Source organism: Budorcas taxicolor, chromosome 6 (assembly GCF_023091745.1).
Source record: "Budorcas taxicolor isolate Tak-1 chromosome 6, Takin1.1, whole genome shotgun sequence".
NCBI lineage: Eukaryota > Metazoa > Chordata > Mammalia > Artiodactyla > Bovidae > Budorcas > Budorcas taxicolor.
In genome coordinates this window covers 91,312,895-91,330,704 of record NC_068915.1, presented here as the reverse complement: position 1 = coordinate 91,330,704, position 17,810 = coordinate 91,312,895, and the positions used below count along the sequence as shown (strand labels likewise).

General features: G+C 39.0%; 1 protein-coding gene across 1 annotated transcript in view; it reads left to right on the top strand.

Annotated features, from left to right (window-relative positions):
- Positions 1–1,036: 1,036 nt before the first annotated feature.
- Positions 1,037–17,810, top strand: part of CCDC158 (coiled-coil domain containing 158) — a 62,607-nt gene continuing 45,833 nt past the window's right edge. Inside the window, exons 1-7 of the mRNA XM_052642213.1 lie at positions 1,037–1,106; positions 5,255–5,472; positions 9,942–10,051; positions 10,165–10,492; positions 11,375–11,451; positions 12,367–12,477; positions 13,823–13,937. Of these exons, the coding sequence (XP_052498173.1) occupies positions 1,037–1,106; positions 5,255–5,472; positions 9,942–10,051; positions 10,165–10,492; positions 11,375–11,451; positions 12,367–12,477; positions 13,823–13,937 (1,029 nt within the window). The remainder of the gene's footprint in view (positions 1,107–5,254; positions 5,473–9,941; positions 10,052–10,164; positions 10,493–11,374; positions 11,452–12,366; positions 12,478–13,822; positions 13,938–17,810) is intronic.

The following is a 17,810-nucleotide window of genomic DNA, read 5'->3' as shown; positions in this document are numbered from 1 at the left end:
AAAAGATGTTATCCACGTTTTCTGATACTTTGTGGAAGTTTTGTATGGATGTGATCTATTTTTAACTATTTCTGTTTGTTTAGTGGACAGGACTATTGGTCTGAGAGAGCAGTCTTCCCGTGGTCTCTTTTATGGATGGTGGGGGATGTTAGGTGGGAGGGGCAGAAGGAGCTCTGGCATGTCTTGCTTCTTTTTGCTTCTGCTGGTTCCTAAAATTTCCCCTCTCATTTCCTTCTTCCCTTTACTGCCACATCTCCAGGGGAGCCCATGTACTTTTATTTATTTATTTTTTTTTTTTTTTGTTGTTGTTGATTTTATGGATATTCAGAGGATAAGGAGAAGATTTGGAATCAGGCCTCTACCAGTGTTCTTCAAACCCCAAAGTCCCCTCTTGGCCTAACCTAAACGTACGAGCACTGTTTGCTGTCCAAGAAGTTTTTACTATTTATTGTGCTCAGTCACTCAGTTATGTCCAGCTGTTTGTGACCCCATGGACTGTAGCCCACCAGGCTCCCCTGTCATGGGATTTTCCAGGAAAGAATACTGGAATGAGTTGCCATGCTCTCCTCCATTACCTTTTATTAATGATTTCTAATTTGAATTTCTAATTGTGACTTTTTACTGAGGAAGTGCCTTCTTTCATTATTTGACAATGTAACTGGTGAGAGAGACATAAGAAGAGAAAAAAGTCTGCCCCAGATCAGAGTGCTAATAATCATAGTGACTAAAAGTGTTTCTTATTTTGGCATTATCTTTAATAAACCACTTGGCTATTAAAATCAACAAGTTTTACAATAAGATTCTGTTCACTTATTAATTTTATGTAATAATATTTCTGTATAAATATTTTCCTGGTGAAAACCTGTTATTAAATTTCAAATGTGAATATAGTCATTTCCTCCTCTGTGAACTATTTTCACATAGTACCTTATTAACAAAGACTAAATCCCTGTCTTTTATAGATAAGAACTCAAAGAACTAAATAGGGAAGCATTCATATTTCAAGATCTCTAAGAAGAGGTAGCAAACATTTAATATGGAACAAAAACCTTGTGAACCCAAAAATGAACATCTTTTATCAAGCAGTGGCATCCCATCCAATGCAGGTATGTGTTTTTTATAAAACAAAAATGGGAGAAAATTAGAACTAAGCAGCCTTCATAATATTCATTCAAGCCGCTGTTTTTTAGTATGTTTTAGTTTAACTGTGCAGGGTACAGACCTTGTTCCTGAATGTTTACCAGATTATTTATAATTCTGCTTTATAAGGAAGAAGTTGTTTCATCTTTTAAAAATAGCATGCCTATTTTTTAGCATGTGTTTACATTATTTTCTGGTTTGAAGACTATTTTCATGTTGAGGCACTTGCACACATGCCGTTTCTCTGAACGCCTTCTCTTCCTTGTTCTGCTCCAGGCCCCAGTTCTGCATTATTTTGACTTCTTTTCCCTTACACCTCTCCCTGCCACATCCAGTCAAGCACAACGTCCTGCTTTCTCTAGTATCAGAAATGTCTCTAGAATGCATTTTACGTCTCCATTCCCATGGCTACTGTTCTAGTTCAGGCCTCCCATCGACTGATGAAAATTATGTCAGTCAGCAGACAGCAGACAGAAACAGGTGGAATAAATAAGTGGCACTTAATACGGGGAATTGATAACGCAGGTGTTGGAAGAGCCGAAAAGGTTCACGGGAGATGAGAGAGTGCAGAGATCAACCACAGCAGGAAGCTGCTACCAGCCTCTGGGCCCAAAGGACCCTGAGAATAGGAACTGCTATAAGGCCTGGGTAGAAGCAGGAGCTGGAACCACAGACTGGGCTGCCTGCTGGAGACGAACCCACCACTCACTGCCAGAAGCCCGTCTGAGGCAGGAGAGAGGAGAGTCCCTCAGCTTCTCCCCGCCTCCGGCCTTCTGGTCTTTTGCCAGCACCTTCCATTGCAAACCTGCCAGGAAACACGCTGGCAATGGGGCGTTGGAAGGATGAGCTCCACAGCACATGGCAGGAGAGGGACTCTGGCAGTCAGGCAGGTGACTGTACAGCCCTGCCTGCTTCCCTTCATATCTCTCTTGTCTGAAAGAATGCAGCCAGAGTTCATTCTGGATTGCAGGCCTGCTGTTCCACCGTCTGCTTACAGACTCTCATCTTCACACGCTTATTCTGTGAAAGCTTCTGCTCCTTAGGATGCTCATGCCGTTGGCACCTCCATCGTACTGGACCCATCCGCCCTGCTCGTTCCCCTCGCTCACCTCCCCAGCCGCATGATATCCCTCAGCCAGTGGGGGCATGGGCGCTTAGCTGCTGGACTGTCGCTCCCGCCCCAGGCACACCATCATCCTGCAGTGTCATTGTCCTCATGGATGATCCATCTAAGGTCTCAGATGCATGGCTTCTCTACTCTAGTTACTCAGTTATTTTGATCTGTACAGAAAAGGCAAAGGAGAAAAGGAAAGGTATACCCATTTGAATGCCGAGTTCCAAAGAATTCCAGAGAGAGAGAAGAAAGCCTTCCTCAGTGATCAATGCAAAGAAATACAGGAAAACAATAGAATGGAAAAGACTAGAGATCTCTTCAAGAAAATTAGAGATACCAAGGGAACATTTCATGCAAAGATGGGCACAATAAAGGACAGAAGTTGTGTGGACTTAACAGAAGCAGAAGATATTAAGAAGAGGTGGCAACAATACACAGAAGAACTATACAAAAAAGATCTTAATGACCCAGATAATCATGATGGTGTGATCACTCACCTAGAGTCAGACATCCTGGAATGTGAAGTCAAGTGGTTAGGAAGCATCACTAGCTACAAACAAAGCTAGTGGAGGTGATAGAATTCCAGTTGAGCTATTTCAGATCCTAAAAGATGATGCTGTGAAAGTGCTGCACTCAATATGCCAGCAAATTTGGAAAACTCAGCAGTGGCCACAAACTGAAAAAGATCAGTTTTCATTCCAATCCCAAAGAAAGGCAATGCCCAAAAATGTTCAAACTGCCATACAGTTGCACTCCTCTCACATGGTAGCAAAGTTATGCTCAAAATTCTCCAAGCCAGGCTTCAACAGTACGGGAACCAAGAACTTGCAGATGTTCAAACTGGATTTAGAAAAGGTAGAGGAACCAGAGATCAAATTGCCAACATCCGTTGGGTCGTAGAAAAAGCAAGAGAGTTCCAGAAAAACATCTATTTCTGCTTTATTGACTATACCAAAGCCATTGACTGTGTGGATCACAGCAAATTGTGGAAAATTCTGAAAGAGATGGGAATACCAGAGCACCTGACCTGCCTCCTGAGATCTCTGTATGCAGGTCAAGAAGCAGCAGTTAGAACCAGACATGGAACAGCAGACTGGTTCCAAATTGGGAAAGGAGTATGTCAAGGCTGTATATTGTCAGCTTGCTTATTTAGCTTATGTGCAGAGTATCATGCAAAATGCCAGGCTGGATGAAGCACACACTGGAATCAAGATTGCCGGGAGAAGTATCAATAACCTCAGATAGGCAGATGACCACCCTTAGGGCAGAAAGCAAAGAGGAATTAAAGAGCCTCTTGATGAAAGTGAAAGAGGAGAGTGAAAAAGTTGGCTTAAAGCTCAATATTAAAAAAACTAAGATCATGGCATCCGGTCCCATCACTTCATAGCCAATAGATGGGGAAACAGTGAGAGACTTTATTTTGGGAGCTCCAAAATCACTGCCAATGGTGACTGCAGCCATGAAAATTAAAAGACGCTTGCTCCTTGGAAGAAAAGCTATGACCAGCCTGCTGCTGCTGCTGCTGCTAAGTCGCTTCAGTCTTGTCCGATTCTGTGCAACCCCATAGGTGGCAGCCCACCAGGCTCCCCCATCCCTGGGATTCTCTAGGCAAGAATACTGGAGTGGGTTGCCATTTCCTTCTCCAATGCATTAAAGTGAAAAGTCAAAGTGAAGGCGTTCAGTCGTGTACGACTCTTAGCGACCCCATGGACTACAGCCTACCAGGCTCCTCCATCCATGGGATTTTCCAGGCAAGAGTACTGGAGTGGGGTGCCATTGCCTTCTCCAACCTAGACAGCATATTAAAAAGCAGAGACATTACTTTGCCAACAAAGATCTTTCTGGTCAAGGCTATGGTTTTTCCAGTGGTCCTGTATGGATGTGAGAGTTGGACCATAAAACTGAGCACCAAATAATTGATGCTTTTGAACTGTGGTGTTGGAGAAGACTCTTTCAGAGTCCCTTGGACTGCAAGGAGATCCACCCAGTCCATCCTAAAGGAAATCAATCCTGAATATTCATTGGAAGGACTGATGGTGAAGCTGAAGCTCCAGTACTTTGGCCACCTGAATGGAAGAACTGACTCCTTGGAAAAGACCCTGATACTGGGAAAGATTGAAAGCAGGAGGCGAAGGGGACAACAGAGGATGAGATGGTTAAATGGTATCACTGACTTGATGGACATGATTTTGAGCAAACTGTGGGAGTTGGTGATGGACAGGGAAGCCTGGTGTGCTGCAGTTCTTGTGGTCTCAAAGAGTTGGTCACGACTAAGCGACTGAACTGCTAACAGCTACTCACTTTGCTATCTTGGATCTTATTGCCAAGAATAGTTGGGCTTCTGGAATCCAGCCTGCTAACTTCTAGCACTCTCACCCTCTTATTCCTACAATACTTATTTTTTTTCTGCCTGATAAAGGTAGTGGTTCTTAATTGTAACTCACACTGTACTTTTCCTGTTCCACCAAACCTGGAATCAGCCATTTGCTAAGGAGCCCTGGTTCCTTTTAGTAGGAAATAGTAATCACACACCAGGAGCTCGCGTGCCTATTGCTGGTGAAGTAACACTGTATCTGGGAGTGTTCAGTATCTGAAAACTTGGAATTAGATTTTTTGTTTTTTAAGTTCATACTGAAAACTCAAATTCAGATACAGTACCATAGAGTTACTACACAAACTAGTTACCATACATACTAGTTACTTCATACATACTGAGTTACAGTACAGGCTAGTTACTTCATAGTCATAGATGCTTCAAGGCTCATTCAATGCAAGTATCACTTGATCACTTGCAAGTAAAACTGCCCCCTTCTTCCTATCCTGCTCCTCCTTTTTATCTTGTGCCCTTCTCTCTCAGAGCGACTATCACTTGTCTCTTTTCCCCATGAGACCTTGAGCTCCTTCAGGGTTCAGTAAGGGCATCACCTGGGATAATTGTTCACCACAAAATTATTTTATTATTCAGTTAATTAATTGGTTAATTAAGTCTTTAATATTTAGGTTCTTCAAGTCCATTTTTTATGTCGTCTATTCGTGGAACAATAATTGAAAACACATCTTCAACTGGGACTATAACACAAATTCCTTTTTTCCCTAAATATGAAGTGGAACTTGATTCTCATAGAAAAGTCATTCCTTACCCTGGAAAGGAACACATTGAGCGTGTTTTGGAAGAATATTCACATCAAGTCAAAGATTTGCAGAGAAGACTAAATGAAGTGAGTTGCAAATTGATTCTTTTGCTGTGCTCTTGGTGTAATCTTAGTGAAACTTGGATAGCTCAAAGTGTTATGCTTAATGACATTCAGCTATAATTATAATTAATAATTGGTTCAAGCCTGCTGTGCTGCTATCATGATAGCAAGTTTTTCTTTTCAAAGCAGTGGTAGGGGATCGGATTTTAGATGTGTGTGTATATGTGATAGCTGAATAGTGTTTAGAAATTAACACATAAAAACTTCAAGTGGACCTTATGTAGAATCAAGCTGGATTTAGTCAGCTTTACAACTGCATGTTGGATCTGAGCAGTCTATAGCTTAGAGTCAAACTTACACAGATGCCTTTGTAATCTAACTTCCCTGTGCATTTTAGCCTCTTCTGCTACCTGCTCCTTACATATATCCTCCTTTCTAGCAGTATCAAGCCACCTGCTCTTCCCTAGATGTACCTACAATTCTAGACCCTCATGCTTTTGCCCAGATCATTCCCCCTTCTCTGACTGTCTACCTGGCAGTTCTTGCTCTCAATCAAGACTCAGCTCAAGCGTTTTTCTCTGAAAGCTTTCCTCTAGACACGGGTAGGCGTGATCTCCTCTGTACAGTTATTGCTCCTTGTGCACACGTCTGTTGTAGTGTTTAGTGCTTTTTATTGTATTCACCAATGCATTGTTCTGTCCCATCAGTTAAGAATTCTACATGTTTATTAAGTGCTGAAAGAGATGTATCACTGTGTTATGTACAGAGGATGCAAAGATGAATAAGATAGGACTCATAAGTTCATAGTCTCGAAGGGAGATGGCATATAAACAATGACGATACTTTATAATAAGTACATTAATAGAGATGGATTGATGATAGATAGATAGATTGGTGAAGCACAGAAATACCAATGAGGAATAGAAACAATGCCTTAATTAATTTTCCACATCTGTCCTCTGGCAGAGTATGTGACACTTGACTGGCTCCCAGTAAATTATTAATAGTTATATCAGTAAGTAAATAACAGGGTTACTTGGAGACATAATATTTATCACAAACCTCCCAGGTAACAGATATTATACCAGGTACTGGATATATAAAGATGGAAAAGATGTCCTCCTTTTTATGTGCATGTTTACAGTCTTATGGCTGAGGTATTTAAAATAGGAAATGATAGTAACAGGATGTGCCTCAGTAGGTTAAGCACTGATGCTGAATCTAATCAATGCTTCATCTTACTTGCCTCTTGCACAACATTTGACACACATGGCAATTCTTTTCGTCTTGAAGCACTCTTTTCTCTTAGGTCTCTTGGAAGCACACTCTCCTAACTTTCCTCCAGCTCATTCTTTTTCAGTTTTCTTATTCCAGCAAAACCCTCCATAGATTGTAATCGTGATTTCCGTGGCTTCTGTTGCCGTGTATATGTCAGTGCCTGTTCAGTTTACACATCTGGTCAGACCTCTTAACTGGTCTCCACACCCAGTTAGTGTACCCGTGTTCCTCCTGGACATTTCTACTCGAAAGGTTTCTCAGGCTCCATAAACTCACCATTTCCAATTACACACCTGATTTCCCCCAAACCTTTCTTCCACCTTTGTGTGGTGCTACATTTATACAGTTGCAGAGGGCAAAAACCTGACTCATTCTTGATACCTCTGCCTTTTCCCTGACATGCACTTTACTGCCAAGTCTGTCCAGTGCACCTCATATATATTTCTCTAATATGTTTTCATTTCCACTGTTACATTCCAAAGTTCAGACTGCTCTAGCCATTCACCTGGACTATTAGAGAAAAAGATAGAGGGTCCCCCCTTATAGTGACTATATAAACATTGTGAACTGCAGAATCAGGTAGTAACCTTTTATATTTCCTTTGCTGTGTAGTTTTTGTTCTTCCTGTGGTTCCCAATTGCCTTTCTTTTTCCTTTGTACTATTTACCTTTATCATATCCTTATTAAAAAAGTTATCATATAGGTTTTCTATCATACCTTCCTTTAACCCAGGACTCTTTAGTTCTTTTGTCTAGTCTAGATGAGTTTTTTCTTAGGTCTGTTGTGTAACTATAAAAAATGTTTAAAAACTATTTTCTTGAGATTATTATCACTGCTTTCCTGGTTGGAGCCATGATTTCCAGGATTTATTATTTTCTTTTTTCTTGATTTGTTTCTTCATTTAGTCAGAACACATCTTTAGAAACTTCAAGAAAAAGTATATGGGGCATACATTTTATGAATTTTTTTCATTCTGAAAATAACTTAAGCTGGATTAAGTTGAAAGTTATTTTCTTTCAGTCCTTTGAAAATATTGTGTGCCCTTGCAGAGACTGAGAAGATATCTATCTGATTCTTGTTCCTTTGTAGATGATATTTTTTTACTTAGTTGAGGTTCATCTTTGGAAACTTCAGGGTCTTCTCTTTATCTCTGAAATTCCACTGTAATGTGCAAAGGTGTGGATTTTTGTTTTTTTTTTCATTCACTGTGCTAGTGCCGAAAGGGACTCAATGGACCCTTTTGGTCTGTAGATTTGTGCCTTTCAGTTCAGTTCAGTCGCTCAGTCATGTCGAACTCTTTGCAACCTCATGGACTGCAGCACACCAGGCTTCCCTGTCCATCACCAGGTCCCGGAGCTTGCTCAAAATCATGTCCATCAAGTTGGTGATGCCATCCAACCATCTCATCTTCTGTCATCCCCTTCTCTTCCTGCCTTCAATTCTTCCCAGCATCAGGGTCTTTGTACCAATGAGTCAGTTCTTTGTATCAGGTCGCCCAAGTATTGGAGTTTCAGCTTCAACATCAGTCCTTCTAGTAAATATTCAGGACTGATTTCCTTTAGGATGGACTGGTTGGATCTCCTTGCAGTCCAAGGGACTCTCAAGAGTCTTCTCCAACACCACAGTTCAAAAGCGTCAATTCTTTGGCACTCAGCTCTCTTTATAGTCCAACTCTCATATCCATACATGACTACCGGAAAAACCATAGCTTTGGCTAGACAGACCTTTGTTGGCAAAGTAACGTCTCTGCTTTTGAATATGCTGTCTAGGTTGGTCATAACTTTTCTTCCAAGGAGCAAGCATCTTTTAATTTCATGCTTTGAGGAATTCAATTTTTTTTTTTCCTTTGACAGTTTCTTTCTCTGTTTTCTCAGTTCTCTCTTTCCGAAGCTCCTGTTGTTTAGGTTGAACCTCTAAACCTCTTTTTTTCTTTCAAAGATTTTATCTACTTTTTCTACTTAAAGAGGCATCTTGACTTCCAGCATTTCTGTTGCAACTTTTTAGACTGTAGCCATATTTTTAATTTCCAGGAACCCTTTCTTCTCCTCTGATCGCTTCTTTGACATAGCCCTATTCTTCCTTTATAGCAAGAATGTCTTTCAAATTTCTCTCTAATACAGGTTTTTGGAAATGTTCTTCCACTGTTGCATTTTCACTTTTTGTTTCTTTGGATTCTTTTTTTCTGGGTATTTTCTCATTTGTTTCATCTTGGTTTCTTTTTTATTTTGTAATCTTCCTTCAAGTGTTCAGTGGTTTTTGGCTTTTTGTTCATACTCAAGAATGAACAGTAGGAAAAAAAAAAAAAAAAAAACTGTTGGCAATCTGTCTATGGGCAGAACTTGATGGCTTTACTCTGGGATAATTAGATGATGGGGTGTCAACTGTTACTCTGGGAGACCTCTCAGTGCCTGATTTTAGAGATCTTTGTGAATTTCCTTGTAGCAGAACACCTTGATTTTTTAATGGTAGTTGTCTGCAGCCAAGTCAGTTGGCAGTTTTTAAGTCAGTTGGAGGTAGGGGTTGACTTTTCTGTATACCCACTTTCAACCACGTCTGTCCTCAGGAATAGAGTTTATTCCTATCTCTTTCTTGAGCTATAAGTCAGATTTGTTCTAGAAATGATGTTTTGGTTATACAGTGAAAGTGAAAGTGAAGTCGCTTGGTCATATCCAACTCTTTGCAACCCCATGGACTGTAGCCCACCAGGCTCCTCAGTCCATGGAATTTTCCAGGCAAGAGTACTGGAGTGGGTTGCCATTTCCTTAGTAAGTGGATTGAAGGGGTATTCCAAAAATCTATGTTAGAAATGATTAATTAGGCCCTGGACAGTGGTGAAGGGGGAAGGAAGTACACATAAGAACAAACAATTGAGGGACTTCCTGGTGATCCAGTGGTTAGGAATCTGCCTTTCAGTGCAGGGCACATGGGTTTGATCTTTGGTCAGAGAACTAAGATCCCACATGCTATGGGGCAACTAAGCTGGCAAGCTGCAACTACTGAGGCCTCTGCTCTGGAGAGAAATTCACCCACCACAGTGAAAGAGCCCATGCACCACAACTGACTCAGTGCAGCCAAATAAATATTAATAATTTCTTTAAAAAGACACACAATTTTTTTTTAATGAAATGATTGGTATATAGATTTTTGGAAATTACTAGCTATAAGGAAATATGTTCCTCTGATGAAGACTAATTTGCAGGACACTTTTTTTCCAGAGCAATGAATTGCATGAGAAACAAAAGTTTTACTTAAGACAATCAGTCATTGATTTGCAAACAAAACTTCAAGAGATGCAGATGGAGAGAGATGCCATGGCTGACATCAGGTTGGGCTTCCTTACCTGAAATTATTTTAAAGTTTTACTTTTTCTAGAGTAAAATCATTTGTGTGAATCTGAGTTTTATCAATATTATTTCTTTTCTTTCATTTATTTCATAGACGAAGGGAGAGTCAGTCCCAGGAGGATTTACGAAACCAGCTTCAAAATACAGTTCATGAACTTGAAGCTGCCAAATGCCTTAAGGACGATATGCTGAAAGACAGCAGCACACAGATAGAGCAGCTAAGAAAGATGATGCTTAGTCATGAGGGAGTGCTTCAAGAAATCCGATCAGTCCTAGTTGACTTTGAAGAAGCCTCAGGCAAGAAAGTATTTGAACAGGACAGCATGTCTACCATCCACTCCAGAAGCATGGCCTCAGCTATTAGTAAAATCCTAAGAGAATTAGACACAGAGATTTCTTATCTTAAAGGGAGGATATTTCCAGTAAGTGGTGAGAACACTATGTCAATTTTATATTAAAATCCATTAAGACAATAATATAAGGCATGTAATTTTCTTAAACTCTTCAAAGTAAGCCAAGTTCTCATTTTTGTTCTCTAAAATAATGAAAGTTACTTCCAGAATGATCTTTCCTAATAAAGGGAGCTAAGTTGTCTGTATAGTTTCATGAGTGTAACCACTGTAAAAGATTTAATAAAATACAGTGATAGAATGTATCTGATTTTAGTATTGCTTCTATTTGCATCTTTCCTTGGAAGAAAAGTTATGACCAACCTAGAAAGCATATTCAAAAGCAGAGACATTACTTTGCCGACTAAGGTCCATCTAGTCAAGGCTATGGTTTTTCCTGTGGTCATGTATGGATGTGAGAGTTGGACTGTGAAGAAGGCTGAGCACCAAAGAATTGATGCTTCTTAACTGTAGTGTTGGAGAAGACTCTTGGGAGTCCCTTGGACTGCAAGGAGATCCATCCAGTCCATTCTGAAGGAGATCAGCCCTGGGATTTCTTTGGAAGGAATGATGCTAAAGCTGAAGCTCCAGTACTTTGGCCACCTCATGCAAAGAGTTTACTCATTGGAAAAGACTCTGACGCTGGGAGGGATTGGGGGCAGGAGGAGAAGGGGAAGACCGAGGATGAGATGGCTGGATGGCATCACTGACTCGATGGACGTGAGTCCGAGTGAACTCTGGGAGATGGTGATGGACAGGGAGGCCTGGCGTGCTGTGATTCATGGGGTCGCACAGAGTCGGACACGACTGAGTGACTGAACTGAACTGAAAGCATTCCTTTAGTTAGAAAATCTCTAAATTTTCCAAGGGTTAGATTTACCAGTTCCTCAATTAATATTTCTTTTTTATAAACAGGTAGAGGATCAGCTTGAAGCACTGAAATCTGAATCACAAAACAAAATGGAGCTACTTCTTCAACAACATCAAGATAGGTAGGTTTCGGCTGAGGTATAGAAGATCATAGTGAAACTATAGCACAAGTCTACAATCTCTCATCAGCAATTCCAATATCTAAAAAGCTCTCAAACAGATTTTTTTTCCCCCGTAGATTTGTAGGAAACTCATGTTAAGACACTTATTTGAAAAGTAGGGAAGATGTCATTCAAGACTGTTGCAAAAGGTGATTGAATTAGTGATGAGGCTCAACTCCCAGTCCAACATGGGCAAATGGGGATTCATAGCCAAGAAGCAGGGTGAGGGGGTCAGTGGGTGGAAAATTACTAGGAGGAGGCATGGGGTGGGAAGTTCTCACTAAACTGACTTAGCAAAATTCTTACTAAGCCTAGGCTTCTAAGTGCCAAGAGGCATCTGACTACACTTTGGTCAAGGTTAGATACTATGTCAGTTTTGTTGGCAAAACCTAATCTGAGCTAATGTTAAGCTTTTTATAGTCTTTTCATGATTTACTGTGAATATTTAAAAACCTACCATTGCATTAGTGATATCTGGCTTCTGAGACACTTCCATAGATCTCTCTGGGGAAGTCACATGATACTTAGTACTATGCTTTAATACCATCATAACATTTTTTTAAAATTCTGAATTCCAAAGCCTGACTGGCTCCCAAAGGATTTGGATAAAGGATTCTGTATCTAACTTAAATACTTGTCATCAGTTCAGTTCAGTTGCTCAGTTGTGTCCGACTCCTTGCGACACCATGGACTGCAGCACACTAGGCCTCCCTGTCCATCACCAACTCCCAGAGCTAGATACTTGTCATAAAATGAATAATATAGACAAAGCTAAAACAAAATACCAAATGTGAGTATCGAAATAATTAATCTTTAGAATAATTCATTATCAGGCAAAGTCTGTATCAAATAACGATCACCATATTCTTTCTATAGGATTGAGCAGTTAATAAGTGAACATGAAGCTGAAATAACAGGACTCACCGAGAAAGCTAGCAGTGCTAGGAGCCAAGCCAACAGTATCCAGAGTCAATTGGAAATCATTCAGTATGTGTGCCTGGTGGTTTGAAGTTGATAGCTATTTATCTTCGTTTTATTTTTTATTGATTTTTGTTCTAAGGTCTTTTTAAAAAATGCTTAATAGTTGATTCTACAAGAAAGTAAAACTTTTCTAACATTCAAGTGAACAGAAAAGATTATTTAACATATGGATAATACTTTATAACCATATCAGAAGTATTATGGCAAGTATTTGGGCCTCTTGGGGTTTGGATGTTTTAATTTTTGTCTACATTTCAACTAATTGGATAATTGGATAAAACAAACACACACTGTGTGTGTGTGTGTGTGTGTGTGTGTGTGTGTGTGTGTGTGTAGATGGGCTTCCCAGGTGCCTCAGTAGTAAAGAATCCACCTGCCAATGCAGGAGACACAGGAAATGTGGGTTCGATCCCTGGGTCCGGAAGATCCACTGGAGGAGGAAATGGCGAGCCATTCCAGTATTCTTGCCTGGAAAATCCCATGGACAGAGGGTCCCAGAGGGCTATAGTCTGTGGGGTCACAAAGAGTCAGATATGACTGAGTGACTGAGCATGCACATATGTGTAAATATATATAAATTATAAGTATACAGTGAGTGGGTTTTCAAGGAGTCAGACATGACTTAGTGACTAACAACGTACAAATAATTTTATAATTTGCATTCCCATGTTGAAACTTTTTATACAGACATTTTCAGTCATACAGGGAGAAAACTGTAAAATGAACTCCTGTGTATGCATCATCTGTGTTTAACAGTTAACATTTTTGAACTTAAGTCTTTAGTAACCAATTTGAAAGATAAAAGACTAGTGGCTATATTAAATAATTAGTGAAAAGTGCTTAAAAGCTAGAGCGCCCTTAGGTATCACACTTACTCTTAATTTGCTAGTTGCCCTTGTTGTTGTTCAGTTGCCACTGTTACTGTTAAGTCACTTCAGTTGTGTCCGACTCTGTGCAACCCTATAGATGGCAGCCCACCAGGCTCCCCCGTCCCTGGGATCCTCCAGGCAAGAACACTGGAGTGGGTTGCCATTTCCTTCTCCAATGCATGAAAGTGAAAAGTGAAAGTGAAGTCGCTCAGTCGTGTCCGACTCTTAGCGACCCCATGGACAGCAGCCCACCAGGCTCCTCTGTCCATGGGATTCTCCAGGCAAGAGTTCAGTTGCCAAGTCATGTCCAATTCTTTGCGACCCTGTGGACTGTAGCACACCAGGCCACCATCTGCCAGAGTTTACCCAAGTTCATGTCCATTGAATCAGTGATACCATCCAACCATCTCATCCTCTGTCATGCTCTTTTCCTTCTGCCTTAGATCTTATTTGCTCTTATTCCCTCTTTAAACCCTTCTTAGAGAGCAAGCAAGAAACCAAAATTCAATGTATATGCGCCAACTGAGTGACCTGGAATCTACTGTTTCTCAACTACGTTCTGAATTAAGGGAAGCCAAAAGGATGTATGAAGACAAGGTGAGTTTAAATTTTGCTGTTCTGCTTCCAGAGACTATTACACACAGAATCAATTAGATAGTTTTTAATGGTTTATTTGAAAATGAGGAATCAAAGCAATCATTTAAAATTAAAAGCAGTTTATAAGATGGGTGCTAAATATCTACATGTTAAATTATACACAGTGTTTGCTCAAATCAATTCATTCTTAGAAAAGTTTCCTGCATTCTTCAAGCAAGTTTCTAAAAAATTAAAGGATAACATCATTTAAATTACTGCTACAAGGTTTAGCTTTTGCAAGTACTTGGCACCAGCTGTTCTCCCCCTCCCACTGAATACTTTAGGCTATTTCCTCTCTTACTTCAACTCCTCCTTATTAATCATTGTGAGGCTTACAAACTGAATTCACTTCAAGATTAGTCTGAATAAAAAAAAATTAGCAAGCTAAATCTTCATCTCTTATCACACTGTTCCTATTAAAACTAGACATTAATATTTACTGCAGTATTCTGTTTTCTCAGTTTCCATAGCTAAAAAGAAACTATTTTCATTATCAACCAATCTTTTGGAGCTTAGGTTTTTGTTGATTTCAAGGACACAGAGTAGTATCCTGTTTTGTGAATACCACCTTTCACCTCCAAAATGCCCTAGTTTGGAAGATAAATCCTTTAGATAGTCATCCTGCCTATAAGAGAACCTGCAGGTCTAACCACTTGTAGCCAATTTTTTTACTCCTTAGTTGACTGGGAAAAAATAGAGTATAAGAAAGCTGACAGATTTTCTTTATAACATAATCGAGTTCTACAGGGTAATGGTACAAGGGAAAAAGCTCCTTATGGGAAGAGGCAGTTGAAAAATTGCAGCACTAATTCTTCCAGATATTTTCCTGCCTTTGGGCAACCCCTCCTTTCATTATCGCTGTCACCCCTGTGCTGGTCACAGGAGGGGGCTCTTTCTCCTAGGTTCTCTAGTTCAAGACTTCAGTTTTAGTTGTTGCACAGCTAAAAGGATAGAAAATTTAGACATGATCTTGCTATAAGGTCTAAACAATGAAGAGTAACGTGAAACTGTATAATCTCAGTTTTGAGATTTGGATCCTCTACAGGAGCTTTCAAACATTTTTGATCACTACCCACACCAAGAAACCTAGTTTTCCATATGATCTAGTATACACAGATACAATCCAAGTACACTTCACAAAATAATACGACACTGGCTCTTTTTCTTCTCTTCAGATACTGATTTGACGCCCACTAAATTGATTTCACGTTTTCCTGGTGGGTTGCAGTGTGAGCAGCACTGCTCTCGAAAACCTCTTCCTTAGCTCTTGGCCTTGATTCTTGTGTCAGGGTCATTTCAACCACTGCCACCTAGAAGTAGCCTTAAGGAGCCTTAGACTTCTTAAAGGCTAAATCCAAGAAACAAAAGCCCAGACAGAAATATTTGTTCTTTCCTGCTTCTCTGATGCCTGCCTTTTGTGTTCTAGTTCAGGATGGACTTTTCCCCTGAAGATGGATAACAGGAATATCCACCCCATTCTGGGCAGATCAAGCCTATACAATGACTGATATTCATCATACGCAACCCATTCTGAAAAGATTTAGTTTTCATTGTTTATTGACAGACCCTTTGAAAAGCCACAAAATATTAAATACTAAGACTTGACTCACCTATCTCTCTTACATAATTTGAAATTAATATAGCTTTCCATTTGTAATGTTGCTTGGAAACAGCCTCTTCATAAGCTGTCACCCAGTTGTTTGCTAATCTGCATGTTGTCTGATGTATAACACCATGTTGATCAACCTAAATTTGGGCATGGTAGGAAATTTTAACAAATATTGACATCTTAACAGTACAAAAATCATTTTTTTTTTATAAACACCTATCTCTTTCACATTGTAGAAGCATTAGCCTCAGATAAATGACTGAAACCTTTTATATGAGGGTTTTGAGGTCATGTAGATACAAACATAGTACTAAAATCATTGTCTTACCTTGCTTTAATGTAAACAATTGATCATGAACAATTTTTACAGTCTTAAAGAGTCAACATTATTGGAAAAAAGGAGGGCATATTAGTTTAATTAATTTTAATCCAGATCACTGAGACTTTTGGTAAAGCGTATTAAGCCTAATCGAGTTGGCACCTAGAATCTCTATAGTAACTCGCTTTAGTCAAGGAACACTGAGAGGTGATTATCCTGCTATGTAAATACAGATTTTAATGTCTCTGACCTGAAAAGCATTAAACATACATGGTGTAAAAAAAAATACATAGTGTAACTAAGCAAAGAAGATCAAACACATTAACAAAAGTATTTTATTTTGTGTTCATGAAAAATTCTATCATTATAAAATATTTTTGTTGTAATAAATTCAATGTAGAATTTAAAAAAAACACAGATTCTTTTGTTTAATTTCTTTTATTTTCATTTACCTTGACATTTAATAGGCTAAAGCCTATTAAAACCTTAAAATCTTAAAACTAAATAAAATCTTAAAATTTTATTTTTCCACTGCTGCTGTACATTTAATATATACAATATATAGTGTCCAAATAACAACAAGGAAACAATACAGCTATGATTAAAAGTGAGATTTGTGGGAAGAGAGACTTATTATTTAAGAGTATGTTGGTATTATACATCAACATATTTTATGAGAGGCAGGCAGTGTTACTATTTTCTCCTGTGGGTCAGATTCCTTCAGAAAAAAATATTTATTATTTTTAAAAATTGATTACATGACAGGGCTGAACAAAACTTTCCCAACTAGAATGCATAAGTATAGAGAAAACTTGTTTAGCCAGACAAGTGTCCCTTCAGATAAGCAAAAGTATTTTCATACTGATGAAAAGTGATGTTTCAAAGAAGACTGTAGACATAGCTTTCAGACATACAAAAGTGTTTTACTGTAATATTTTTTCTATTCTTCTCTTTCCATTTTAGGAGAACCTCCAGAATTCCCCTTTACGAATTTGGACCAGTAGAAGCTGTCACTATTGGCTCTGTAGATTTGGCTTTACTCTTAACTTTCGCTTTTTGATAACAAAAATATCTCACAATCTTGATTCTAAGTTTACTTTTCATACTTTGAAAGCATTTGGGGCTGAATTTCTTACTCAAAAAGTGAAGTTGTAGTAGCACTGGCTGGAGCTGTACCCTGTGCAGGGAGATTCTATGCAAATCTCTGCATAGTTCTGCCAATGCACCTCCATGCTGACCAGCAGCATTCCTTATTATCCCAGAACTGTGTATTTTTGAGCACAGAAAACGAGATAACAATTTGGCACAATTGGTGATATCTAAAATCACTGTACGATTATGAGATCCCAGTACTTATTTGTCCAGTGATCCAAAACAAAAAGTAGATTCATAGATGGTGAAAGGGAAAACCAGTGCTGCTATTTAAAAAGAAACGAAAAAGAAAAAAACTAATACATCTCAGATGTCAGTATTTATTCTGGACATTTTAAAAGGCTTTTCTTCATCTTGTTTTTTTACAGCCGTTTGTATCAGCTCAGCTGCTACCTCAATGGTTTTCCCTTTCACTCTCCATTTATCTTTTTGATTGATTAATTAATATAAATATTTTTACTTTTAAAAAGTGAAAGGTAAAAGCAGAGCTATAGCAGTTGAGTCAGTACTGACAACTACAAAACTAATGTTCCTGCAGGGGTCTGGAGGGACGTCTGATACTTAGATGGAAAGATACAAGTTGATTCTTTTTCCTTTTTCTTTTATTTTTTTCTTGGTAAAATTTGGTCTCATAGAATTTAGCATTAAATGATTATCCAGAATTTCTTAAAAAGTGAAAACAGACATAAAATAGCAAGTCTTAATTTCAGCTTTTAAACCACACAAATACTTTGCTCAAAGATAGGAATGGTTT